This window comes from Patagioenas fasciata, chromosome 8 (genome assembly GCF_037038585.1).
Source record: "Patagioenas fasciata isolate bPatFas1 chromosome 8, bPatFas1.hap1, whole genome shotgun sequence".
In the NCBI taxonomy this organism is placed as follows: Eukaryota; Metazoa; Chordata; class Aves; order Columbiformes; family Columbidae; genus Patagioenas; species Patagioenas fasciata.
In genome coordinates, this window is record NC_092527.1 from 6,281,130 (window position 1) to 6,294,495 (window position 13,366).

General features: G+C 44.1%; 1 protein-coding gene across 3 annotated transcripts in view; it reads right to left on the minus strand.

Annotated features, from left to right (window-relative positions):
• PRKG1 (protein kinase cGMP-dependent 1) overlaps positions 1-13,366 on the minus strand; it is a 425,347-nt gene that overhangs the window by 108,348 nt on the left and 303,633 nt on the right. For all 3 annotated transcript variants that reach the window (XM_065843185.2, XM_065843184.2, XM_065843188.2), the window contains 2 exons: positions 9,402-9,479; positions 4,692-4,786 (listed from right to left, as the gene is read on the minus strand). In XM_065843185.2, coding sequence (XP_065699257.1) covers positions 4,692-4,786; positions 9,402-9,479 — 173 coding nt within the window. The remainder of the gene's footprint in view (positions 1-4,691; positions 4,787-9,401; positions 9,480-13,366) is intronic.

Genomic DNA, 13,366 nt, shown 5'->3' on the forward strand with positions numbered 1-13,366 from the left:
TTGGACAGACAACTATAAAAAAATCCCCTATAAAACTATATTATCTGGTAGGATATATAGAGATATTGTATAGTTATATACATAGATATCTACCTTATAACGCCACGCTGAGAGAAGACTCCCATTTACCACGTTTATATTTGTGCAGTCACCCTGGAAATCGTTACTGCTCTGGCACCCTCACTATGAAGAAGTTTCTTCTCAAATTTAAGCGGAACCTCTTGTGTTTCAGTTTCAACCCATTGCCCCTTGTCCTATCACTGGTTGTCACCGAGAAGAGCCTGGCTCCATCCTCCTGACACTCATTCTTTCTATATCTGTGAACATGAATGAGGTCACCTCTCAGTCTCCTCTTCTCCAGCTCCAGAGCCCCAGCTCCCTCAGCCTTTCCTCACACGGGAGATGCTCCGCTCCCTTCAGCATCTTGGTGGCTGCGCTGGACTCTCTCCAGCAGTTCCCTGTTCTTCTGGAACTGAGGGGCCACAACTGGACACAATATTCCAGGTGTGGTCTCCCCAGGGCAGAGTAGAGGGTCAGGAGAACCTCTCTGACCTACTGACCACCCCCTTCTAACCCACCCCAAGTACCACCGGCCTTCCTGGCCACAAGGGCCCAGTGCTGGCTCATGGTCATAACAGGTAGGATTCAACAGCAAGGGAGTGTGAAAAACACCCCATGTTACTGCAAGAATGAAAATCGGTCTGAGAAGCATCATCCACCTTACAAAAAAAATAAATCATTGTGATCCATTTTACCATGTATTAAGTTAGCTATTTTCTATCTGCTGAGAATCCGTTCTACTCCCCCCAGCATTTGAACTGAGTAAATAAATTCCTCCATCCCTTCAAAAGTTATTAGGGAGCAACAGGGGAAAAGTATTTCGGGGAAGAAAGAAATTAAACAGGCAAGGAATAAGATAAAAAAAGGCAAGAGAGAAGAGAGCAGGGCACTTAAACAGGTTTCCAGGTTTTCCCAATTAGGTTCTTAATGAAAAACTTCATTTTTAGGTTCTTATCTGGGAAAAGAACTAATCTAAAGGTCAGTTTAGCAGTAGTATCACTGCAACTCGACAGAAACAGATTCGGAATTCGACCAGAGGGAAGATGGGCATGAGTGGGACCCCAACACCTCTTCTACTATTTATAGAGATATAAGAAAAATGACTAATTCTGGCTGCAGCCAGAGAAAACAACTGCGTATCAGAAAAAGAAACAAATCTATAACATTGCCAGCCCTCTAATGCCCTATCTATCCATGGCTCATTCTTTTCTCACCCTCAGCTCCTGGACCTTTTAAGGTTTTCAGGATGATATTCAGTTCCTCTATCAATGTATGAATAGATAAAGCTCTGGCATTGCAAGATTTCAAGAGGCATCAGCATCTTCTGATGCTCAAGGACAACTTCAATCCCAGCAATTCCCACTATTTTGAGTGGGAAATACAGTATAAAGTTTTGGGATGGTCAACAAGGAAATTGCCTTTTGACACTCCTGCCCATACAGATATCTATCTATAGATAGATAGATAGATACAGATATCTATATATAGATATATAGATAGATACACACACTGTTTTACTGCTCCTGTGAATTATCAGTGCACAAAACACACCTGTGGGATTTTGGGGAATTTTAGAGGAGAGATGGTTTCTGTAACAGTGAGAAAATAACTACACAGGAGCCTCAGAGGTGGAGATATAAACAGGAAAAAGTATGAATTTTCTTGAAAGGAAGATGCATTATGTTGCATAAGGGACAGGTACTATCATACTCAATTTCAAATCTTCATGAAGGTGACACAAAATTGATATATTAATCTGTTACAGTCGCTGAATTATCACTATAATTGTCACCACGGCACAGCCCCTCCTGCATGACCCAAAGGCCACAATTTCTTCTTCATCCTCTGCCCTGCAAATACATTTTGAAAGTAATAAAAATAAATAAACCACGTGTATTCTATTCAGAGGCTGAAGGGAGGACACAGACTCTGTGCCAAACAGGAGCTTCCCCTGGTGATCCCATCCCTGAGTTGACCCAGAAACATGGAAACATTCCAAATTTCCACCCCTTTTCCATACGTTCTGCCCTAAAACTCATTCACACCGGTTGCCACGCCGCTCTCATCTCCTCCAACTCGTTTCACTTGCGGTTGAGTGAACATGTTTTTCACTACGCTACAAATATGCACCTGTGGGGGTTTAGAAATCAACGCCATTGAAGATGAGAAACTCTAAGCGAATAATAAATAATTTCATTATTTTCAAAGACGGCTCACGTGGACAAATACGGTGGTAATATGGTGAAAAAGCCTTAAAACGAGCTGCCTTTCTCAGTTACCATGTTGAAACATCTTTGCCAAAGCAAATTTGTGCTGACTTAAATCAAAGGGTGGCACCTGTACTTCCATGACTTTCTTCAGTAAGGTGCACTCCTGGCATTTATATTTATACACAGAGATATAAAATAGCTGTATTGTTAGATATATATTATTATTATCTATTAATAGCTATATGGTGGGGGGCAGGGCTTGTCCGATCTCCGCTTCAGCCTGGGCTGCTCTCCCAAATTCTTCCTCTTTTGCTGCCACTCAGGAGACCTGAGGCTGCTGAGTGTTTAGGGGCCCCTCTTTTAAAAGCCACCAAAGAATCCCATTTATTTGACCTCAAGAGTTGGTCAAAAGAGTTTTGAACTCCTCCTGGATGCCAGTCCTGGGTGAAACCCTAAAATGACAGCTCTGTCTAAATACATGATGTGATATGTAATGTAAAAATAAGGAGGCAATGGCTCAAACTGCTCCTCTTTTGAGTTGGTCTATGGGAAACAATTTCTGAAGAAGAAAGAGCCTCTTCTTGTATTCCTTATTTGACTGAAGCGTTATTTCCCTATTGATAGAAATAACTATTGTAAATAGCCTTATGCACTGTTTTCTGATTGTGAGTGCGCTGTAAATCACGTATCGCTATACTGTACACTATACATCTTTTATCTCGGCGCCAATTAGCCGGGAAGGTTGGGGCATTAATTTCAGATGATGCGGCCAATCATTTCATGAGTTGTTTTACTCCTGCCGGTGTGCAATGCGATCCGTGAAATGACGTTTGCCATATGGCGCGAGCACCAAAACCAGAGTAATATATACTGTCAGAATAATGTATATCAGCACTCTGTGGCTATGTCAGCGTACGTATGTACAGCATACAATTAAATAGAGGAGAATTCAGTATTGCTAAGCAAGGCCTGGTACAGTTTTGATAAATTAGTCAAAGATGAAAAAGGAAATACACTGAAACTTCTATTTGATCCGCAGCTCTCAGCCATTACTGTAATTTACGTGTGTAGGAGAAATACCCCAAGTTGCTGAACAATGATATATTACAAAGTCCTGAAAGAAACTAATTTATTAGCAATTTATTGAGCTGCTGGATGCTTTGCTTTACAGTATTTTCACACTATTCAATGTAAATCTAGCTACAGAACTACTGAGCTTACTAGCAAACTGAAGGTATGGTACAGCGGGTATGTCACGTCCCTAACAAAAAATAGGTTAGAATGACCCTTTCCTCATGTGCTGAGAACATCCTCTCAATTCATCCCTTTTATTTCCAACACCTAGTCTTCTTCAGAAGATGGGTTTGGTTGGCAAACTCTTGCCTGCTCCCGCTATTCCAGCAGATGTCATGAGAGATATGTGGCGCTTCTTTAAAAACCTACAAGCTCCAATGAGTCAGGTTGCTGTGAGGCTCCAACCAAACCGTGTTTCTATCTTACGTGTTTGCAGGGAAAAATTTTAAAATATAATTAATCTCCACCTTGGTACTAAAAAACTAACCAAAATAAAGACATTTATTTATTGATAACCTTACTACTTATTCATTAATAACCTTACTATTTTAAAATTAAGGTATAGATATACAAGGTAAGACGCAAATTTTGTGCTGGATACACCTCCCTGGCTGCCAGAAGTGACACGAAATTTGGGCTGCAAATGTTCTGCCTTGTTCTTTTTGGAAGAAGGTTGGTTTAGGAGGGATTGAACGTGTTATCACAGCACCAAAGAGAAGCCCGATAGCCCTCATGCAGCAGGATGAAGCGTTGGTCCATTGGGTGCCCCAAATTCCTGCCTAAATCACGTGCTTTGCTATTCCTATTCTTATTCCTCCCCATGGATATAAAACGTATTTTTATAATAATCATCCATTGAATACGGAATTACAATTTCACTTCTTATAGTTCAGAGTTATCCCCAAGAGCAAAGGTTTCTATAAAACAGGTCGATCACGTACAATTCTCGTCTCCACCAAAATAATACCTCCACAATATGCCCATTCTAGCCCTCCCTGCACCGCTTTGCTGTCAGTCGCCTGCTCCAGCAAAATGATCATGATTACGCTCTTCCCGGACAAGAAAGCACTCCAGAGTCACAACACATCAAACCTTTGGACCTTGAAATGCATGGTCGGGGAAAGGGCAAAGATAAACTATTTTCTGATGTCTACACAATCTCCATTTGGCCACTCAACTGCAGAACTATCCTTTTTCCTCCATTAAGGTACAACACACCCCACCAAGTGATAAAGCCCAACTCCCAAAGCAGAAATCCACCCTCTATCTTCTTCCAAATTGCAAGAGCGTCCTGAAGTCCTTGAAGAACGATCTCGATGTAAGAGCTGCACCACGAGGCACACTTACCCTTGAAGGGCTTTTTCTCCAAACCAATCTCCTTTCCCAAGAGTACGGAGAAAGACCGGATCTTCGCTGGGGAAGTCTTCACGAGTAACATTGACCTGTTGAAAAGTCAAAACGTTTAGAAACTCTTTAATTAACAAGTACAACCTGTTTGTTAAGAGAGGGATTCGGTATCTCCCAGATCTCTCAGGAAAATCCTCTGGGAACCACGTAATTCTTCAGGGTCCTGCATCCTTCCCTCAGCATCACCAACCAACCGCCCAGGAAAACAAGCAGTTATTTGCCACTAAGGTACCTACTAGCTTTGCAAAAACGTGATACTTATGTTTTTTTTGAAGGTTTTAACTCCAAATACGTAGCTGGCTGCACAAGCACAGTCATTGCCTGTATGGAGTCAGCAGCAGGAACAGGTTCCATATATTTTCTATCAGACAGACACATAGCACAGGCTCTGTCAGCTCTGTTCCACATGATGTCTTGCATTGCTAATTCTGCTTAAGGGAAAGGAATAACAGAAATCATCTAAATTCAGACATAACTGAAATGAAATGGTTTGGAGCATTACAGGATGAAGGGCACCTCCTCTTTTCCTGTCCCCCAAGCTCAAGGAAAGGATAACTCGTAACTGGAGTCAAAATCAAATCTTTTCGTTGAAGTTCAAAGGAAAATATCATCTTATTTCTGCAGTGAAAGAGAAAAGCAATTACTGCTGATGGAAAGCAGACTTTCCACCTACTGCAACACCACAGGTAGTACAAGCTGGTGGAAGCCTATGTTGAAGATGGCACTGCCATGACAAGAAGACAACCTCCTGTTTCACAGAATCCCAGAATGTCAGGGGTTGGAAGGGACCTGGAAAGCTCATCCAGTGCAATCCCCCCATGAAGCAGGAACACCCAGGTGAGGTTCCACAGGAAGGTGTCCAGGCGGGTTTGAATGTCTGCAGAGAAGGAGACTCCACAACCTCCCTGGGCAGCCTGGGCCAGGCTCTGCCACCCTCACCAGGAACAAGTTGCTTCTCAAATTTAAATGGAACCTCTTGTGTTCCAGTTTCAACCCATTGCCCCTTGTCCTACCACTGGTTGTCACCGAGAAGAGCCTGGCTCCATCCTCCTGACACTCACCCTTTCCATATTGATCCCCATAAATGAGTCCCCCCTCAGTCTCCTCTTCTCCAGCTCCAGAGCCCCAGCTCCCTCAGCCTTTCCTCACACAGGAGATGCTCCACTCCCTTCAGCATCTTGGTGGCTGCGCTGGACTCTCTCCAGCAGTTCCCTGTCCTTCTGGAACTGAGGGGCCACAACTGGGCACAATATTCCAGGTGTGGTGATGATCTATCACTGGTGGGGCCTTTTTATTTTCTGAAAGTATTTCAGAGAAAAAACAAAATAGTAATTGATGGTCTGAACAGCCTTGGTTCCAGTACGGGATATCAATCCCAGCTGCCACTAACAACACAGCCCTGACATCCCTGGGTGCTGCGGATGGCACAAAACACAAAGGATGCAAAAGGCTCCATCGAAGCCGAACACTGTTGGTGTAATGACACGCTATGAGAAGTATTCTTCTTTTTCAGATGTTTTCAGATGCAACTCATACCTCTTATGGTATGAGAAGGCAGGTGAAATACAATCTCCTGCTATGAGCGCATGGTGGAGATCCCTCCTCCCAACATCTCTACAATGAGTTGTCCATGCTCTGTCTCTGCTCGGCGGAGAGAGACGGGCACTTCTAAAGCCTGAGCTGTCCAAAATTTAACTGAGACAAGCAACTCTCTGGAGGAACTTTGTGTACACAGGAAAATCTCTCATGCGCTTCTCCTTTTCGGGACGTTGAGCTTTGATTGGAGCTTTTGCAGATGCAAACTCACCGACCCCAAATCTGAGATGTCAGACACATCCTTTCGGATTTAGAGACGTTCCAGTTTAATTTAACCGTTAAATTCACAATTGTGGCCTGTGGCTTCTCCCGTCTCTTTTACGGTTGGTAAAACCAGTGGGTTTGAGTCACTAATGAGCGCTGGGGCTCCACCACGCTCCATTTAACAGCTCAGTGATTCATCATCTGAGATCAGATGAGGGTTGGGAACACGGAATGGATGAGCCAGAAAGGTTTGTAAACAATGACAAAAACAAAGGCAACTTTAACACATATTTAAGCTCTTTTCCATGATCTCCACTGATTGTGAGCAACGAGTGCTGAGGGCTCACAGGAGTGCAAGTTCTATGTGGTTCAAAGCCATGAGCCATTTGAGTGGCCACGGCATCGACAAAGAACCCATGCAATCCGGCATTAAACTGGTGCCACGCCACGGCTTTTAAAAGGGAAATGGTGTTTAATGGCACAGCACACACCGTGTCCCTGGGGAAGGGTCAGAGCAGGCCTGGAGCAGCAGCTTTTAGCAGCAGAAGGGACCGAGCTGTTCTCATCCGATGTATTATTCAACAGGTTTCTGCATGCCAGGTGTTGGGAACACATTTTGGATTTCTATTCGGTTGGACTCGAGGAAACACGCGGAATCAAGTGTGGAGGATGGAGCTGAGGGAGAAAAACGGGAAAAGGTTTTTCCTCCTAAGAGAAATGTTCACAGAGCATGAGCTGAAAGAAAACGGAGCAGAAGCCTTTCTAAGTACTTCTGAGAAGAATGCTGGGTTCAGAAATGTAAAAAACCATCTTCTCTGTTCACTTGACCGACACTACAGACTCTGACATAAAAGGCCGGGTGGAGTTTTGATAAGCAGTTCTCACTGATAACAGCCACACGATGCTGCTGCATGCAGAAAGTATTTCTGAGGCCCCGAGCACAAGTTTTTCCAGCTTATTAAGCTGCCTGGGTCAGGTTTTAGCGTGGGAAATGGGACATAAGTGGCCCTGCTTCAGCGAGTCCCAGGCAGCACCCATCCACTTGTTGATTCTGTATTTTGTCGCTATTTATTCCACGTTTCAGTGCTAAGGTTCTATTCCTCCCATCCTGGGCCGTATCCTCAGTATGGGTTAGTTTTTACATCCGCTGTGTAGATTTTATATCCCAATACAGGCATTAAAATCAAACACTCTCCAAGCCCATCCATCTCCTATCGGTCACTGATACCTCTTTTGCAAACAAGTCAACTTGGAAGAGAAAAGTAGGCAGAATATAACTATCCTTGTGGGAATTTCTGTCAGGCTTCAGGATCTGAGGGTCTGAGAATTTCTCAGCAAGCCCGTGTGTATTATTTTACTTTAGCTCCTTCTTTCTGGCCATTAGTTGTCATAGTAAGATCAAGCAGCAAAGGTTAGAGATAAAGCCAAGGAGCACCTCAAGCAGGACTACAGGACCCTGGAGCCATGGCCAAGGCCATGGGTGGTTTGCTCCTCCATCCCACGGGTGAAGTGAAAGGGCTTAAGGAGGTTCAGGTCAACAACTGGTTGCCCAACCAGTGTCAACAACAGACCCAAGGCCTCATTTTGGAGATTGAGAACTGCTATGAAGGGATGGGATCCACCTGCCCAAGAGGAGTAAAAGCATCAGCACCAACAGGCTTGGCCAGCACAGCAAAGAGGGCATCAAACGCCTGATGGAGGGCAGAGCTGCACCCTCTCAGTATTTTTGCCCGTTGGAAATGGTTTACACAGAAAGGATGTGAAGTGTTCGTCATGGTTGTCCTTGTTCTGGAAGAAGAGGAAACACTGCTTTGAGTGGAAGGAAACAAAATGGCAAGAGGGGGTCCCATCAAACTTGGCCTTCTGCAGTCCAAGATTATCTTCATTTCAGAAATTTCTCCATGATTACCTTATTCATCTGAAAAAGACCATTGTTTTTCTTTCCCAATGAAGATTGGCTCCCAGAGACAACAAATGGAAGAATATGGTGAAATCCCAGTTTAGTACCTGAGAGCTGACAGCTGCCTCGGGAAACAACCCAATGGAGCGTGCGGACACCACGGGGTTTTGCTCCCCTTAATTACGCAAGGCTAACGTTAATTAACACATGCAAACGTCAGATCCACGACCCGGGAGGCTGGGGCTGGGTACTTTCAAGCATATTTATCCATTTCTGTTGACTTTCAATGTACAACACCTCATCTGCAGTGGGAAATCACTGTGTATTCCCTTGAATATCTCCATCCCACTGCAGGGAAAGAAGCCAAATGTTTCTCAAGTGTAACAGCATTAGGCCAGCTAAAAAGAAAACCAAAAACCGAATGGAAGGAAAACAAGAAATCTATAAAATCCCATCAGGATTTCATGGGAAGAGAGGTCAAAAAGCTGATTTTCCCTGTGAGCAGTGAAACAGAATCTTAGAACTTTTTTCTTCCCTAAGGAGCCAACTCTGACTTCATCCTATTATTTAATGTGGAGAAGCTGAGAAGCAACAGCAATGAGAATGAAATCTGGAAGTCAGCCTTGCAGGGAGGATACTTAACAAAGAAAACATTGAGTATTGTACAGTAAACTGTTTTAAAAACAAGGAGCTTTTTGGTCATTTACTGAGAGACACAACAACTGTCTCCAACCCCAAAGTGTTCACATGTGTAAAACAGCACGAGATCTATTTCTTTTCTCCTTCGGGGCACTCTGCTGATACAGTGCCAAGAAGTTTAATTAAATGTCAAGCGTTGCAGCATTTGTGCCTCGGGGAGGGGAGCGAGAAAGCGCCGGCTGGCACCGAATACTGAGAGCACATCCCACTGTCACCAGCGTCCCCTCGGCCTCCAAACGGTGTCACCTTACCTTCCCTTTGCTGATTATGAAGAACGTGTCCCCTCGAGCACCTTGCCGGATAATATACTCTCCGCTTTCGTAGTGCGTCTGGAAGAAAAAGAAACATAAATTAAGATGAACAAACAGAATCAGAGACTGTTATTCAGCAGACAGTTTGGCACTTTTACAAGATAACGCTTATGGAAACATAACCCCGAACCGATTTTATCCCAATCTGACACTGGCCGTGATTTAAAAATTGTCCTGTGTCAAGGAATATAATAATTAAAATGAAAATGTTTCTGGCTTGCTCATTTTTCTTCCTGCTGTGCTAAGGGCCAGTTTTTGCCCAGATGAATTATCCTCATGCCCTAAATCCATTTATACTAAAGAAACCAGACAGAGGAATTTTCAGCAGAGAATTTGGTATGTGAACTAAACTGCAATGATAGGTCTGATGTAAAAATAGTTCTTCTTTGGTTTTGGTATTTTTCCAGCTTTGCTAGCAAGGGCTTTATTCAAATTATTTTAGCTTCTCTCCAGTTATTATAGTAGTTCGATCTGTCTTTTTTGCCTTGTTTTATGGAATATTTCTTGCTACATTTATGTCACAGTTTCCCACCGCTTACATCTAAACTTACAAGTACAGTTTTGTCCCTTGTATTTCCCCATCCAAATCAATACACATTTTCTTAATCCAGCCCCTGCAGAGAGCTGGAGGCGTCGGGCCTCCCACACCCCAGCATTGATTTGTGACAAAACTACCCCAAAAACGGCCCAAACCTTCCCCAAAACATCCCTGCGCTCCAGCTCGGGTGTGGTTTGAAGCAACATAAAAGCAACAACGTCCCAGAAAAATTCTGCAGATCTTTTAATCCCAAAGTCTGTATATACAAAGCAAGAAAGGATCTGAGCCAAGACAGAGGAATTAATCAGAATCCTACAACTGGGAGAAGCTGGAGATGTTTTCCTTCAAGGGTATTTTATTGACCTGCCTTTATTTATTTATCTTTACACTCAACCTTTTTAGTGCCACTTCCACACTGATAACAGACTCCACCATGGAAGCAAATAAATAAAAGCTCATATAACGGTATCTGCTACAGCTGAGAAAAACAACTCCTTATTTTGGGAGCACTGGGCATATGGGGATATTAATGATAAGAAATTGTCCTAGGAAAAAGAAAAGGTATCCAAGTGAACTATAACATGGAAATCACAGAATGGACTGGGTTGGAAAAGACCTCAGAGATCATCCAGTCCAACCCTTGGTCCAACTCCAGTCTATTGACCAGATCATGGCACTAAGTGCCATGTCCAATCTCAGCTTAAAAACCTCCAGGGTCGGTGAGTCCAGCACTTCCCTGGGCAGCCATTCCAATGCTGACCACTCTCTCTGCACAGAATTGCTTTCTCATCTCCAGCCTCAGTTTCCCCTGGTAGAGTTGAAGCCCATGCCCCCTTGTCCTATTGCTGACTGCCTGGGAGAAGAGCCCAATCCCCACCTGGCTAGAACTGCCCTTCAGGTAGTTCTAGAGAGTGCTGAGCTCACCTCTAAGCCTCCTCTCCTCCAGACTAAACAAGCCCAGCTCCCTTAGCCTCTCCCCATAGGGTTTGTGTTCAAGTCCCTTCCCCAGTCTTGTTGCTCTTCTCTGGACCCGCTCCAGCACTTCAATCTCTTTCCTGACCTGAGGGGCCCAGAACTGAACACAATACTCCAGGTGTGGCCTCCCCAATGCAGAGCACAGGGGAAGGATCACTGCCCTTGTCCTGCTGACTACGCTGGTTTGGATACAGGACAGGACACCATTGGCCTTCTTGGCCACCTGGGCACACTGCTGGCTCATGTTGGGCTTCCTGTCCATTAGTGCCCCCAGGTCCCTTTCTGCCTGACTGCTCTCCAGCCACTCTGTGCCCAGCCTGGAGCGCTGCAGGGGGTTGTTGTGGCCAAAGTGCAGGACCCGGCACTTGGCCTTGTTCAACTTCAACATAATTAGGGTACTTTAAAATACATATAGCCCAGCAGTGGGTGCCGTACACCACCCTAAAAGAAACCCCATGGTAAATAAAATCAGAACGTCAAAGCAGCATGTTGGTAATCACTACTCTTCAGACTCTCTAGAAGATTAATAAATTAAAAAATACAGTTCTCTATCAGAATCACAAATGGACAATATTGTCATGACTTTCTTCAGAAAAGGAACCAGAGAAGGTGGGTCAGGAAGACTCAGCTTGTGGGTTGCCCTGATCCTGGATGAGCTCCAGCAGATCTCAAACTGGCAGTATTTTTCCTATTTCTACGTGCCCAAGTGAGAAGAGGTAAAAAATGAAATTAAAAAGAGTCTGGAAGAGACCACGGACACAGACTTGCAGAATTCTACTTCTTACGTGGGGTGTTTCTGGGCAGCAGATTTTGAGGATGCACATTTTTTGAGCATTCAAGTTGAGAGTCCTTAAAAAGGCCCCATTTTAGAAGGTGTCGGGATCTTGTAGTCACCCAAAAATCGAATGATTGAAAATAGTGGTCGAAAGGTTTCCAGTTTTAGTACGAGCAATCTACATTCATTAGACATATCAAACTGCCGCTGTTTATAGGATTTGTGCCATTTTCTGACGCTGCTTCCTAAAAGGCCATTTCTTGGTCTTAGCCACCACTTCCAGTCTCACCAAACACTCAGCACTGAAACTCTCAGTCCTCCCAACCAGTCCCACCCGCAAGTCCTTCCAACCCACAGTCCACCTGCGAGTCCCCCCCAACCCTTCCCACTCAACAGTCCTCTCAACCCTTCCCACTCAACAGTCCTCCCAACCCTTCCCATCCAAGGCATGGAAGGAGAACAAGTTTGAGCTTTGAAGGACCTGAAGCTGTCTCTTACTTCAGCACCTCTTGTCTACTGTATTTTTTTCCCCCCACGGGCTCTAATCTCATGCAAAATACTACAGATCCTTCTTCCACCATTCAAATCACATTCTGCTAGTCCTTCCTTGAGTGCCTAATCACTCAGAGCTTTCCTTTTGCTTGACCTTCTCCTCATCAGCACCTCTTCTCATGCCCTTCCTGCGTCCACATCTTCATCTTTATCTCATTCAGCCCATTTCTTTCACAGCTAATTCCACCTGGTCTTACCACAATTCTTCCTGCTTGAATCAACCCGTCCTTCCCCATCCTCTAACGATGTTCCTTCTCTTAAAGAATTACAAGCCTCTCGCTTCTAGCTGGTCAGGTATAAGGTAGTGATACATGCTCAGGTACACATGGCACCATTATACAAAGTCATCTGAAGAAGCTCTTTGGCAAACATCACTCATGTTCATGGTATAGCTGACCCGTATTTTAGCAATGCAAGCTCCATTTCACCTAGAGAAAACCAGTCCGAGAGCAATACAAGGAAAATCGAGAAGTCTTACAGCTTTACAACAGTGCGGTGGCACACGCAAAGGAATAATATTTGAATTAAAATACAAAAAAGCAATAAAGCATGCGAGTTCATAGTGTTTTTCCTAGCTTGAGATCAACCCCGCCGCTTCTTCTGGCCTTGCATCAAAGATCAACCTCAATGGCTGAGCTCTAGAAAGCCACTGGAAGGAGGACTCTGTTGAAGGGGAACCTTCTGATGGAGACGACAACAACTTGTTGGCATCTTCTGAAATTTGAGCTTCAAATCCCTGTACAGAACTGGTGACAGAAGTTCCAGAGTGCCTTTAAAATGGCTAAGAAGTATTTCTACCCCACCTTTGCAGTCAGCAAATAAACACAGAAAATATGCAACCAGTGTAACACCCCAGATTCGGGCTTGGAACCTCAATTTCTTTGGTTTTAGATTTTTCTCCCAAAAAGCGTTTGGAACTCTGGGCAGAATAGCGTATTTTCAGAGGCAACACCAAACTTCAGTGATGAAAACTAATTTAGTATCTCAAATGAACTTCACTGAACCTTAAGCATCACACAAGCTTTTGAGCACACTTTTAAAGACATAGTTCCTCCAGGCCACGAT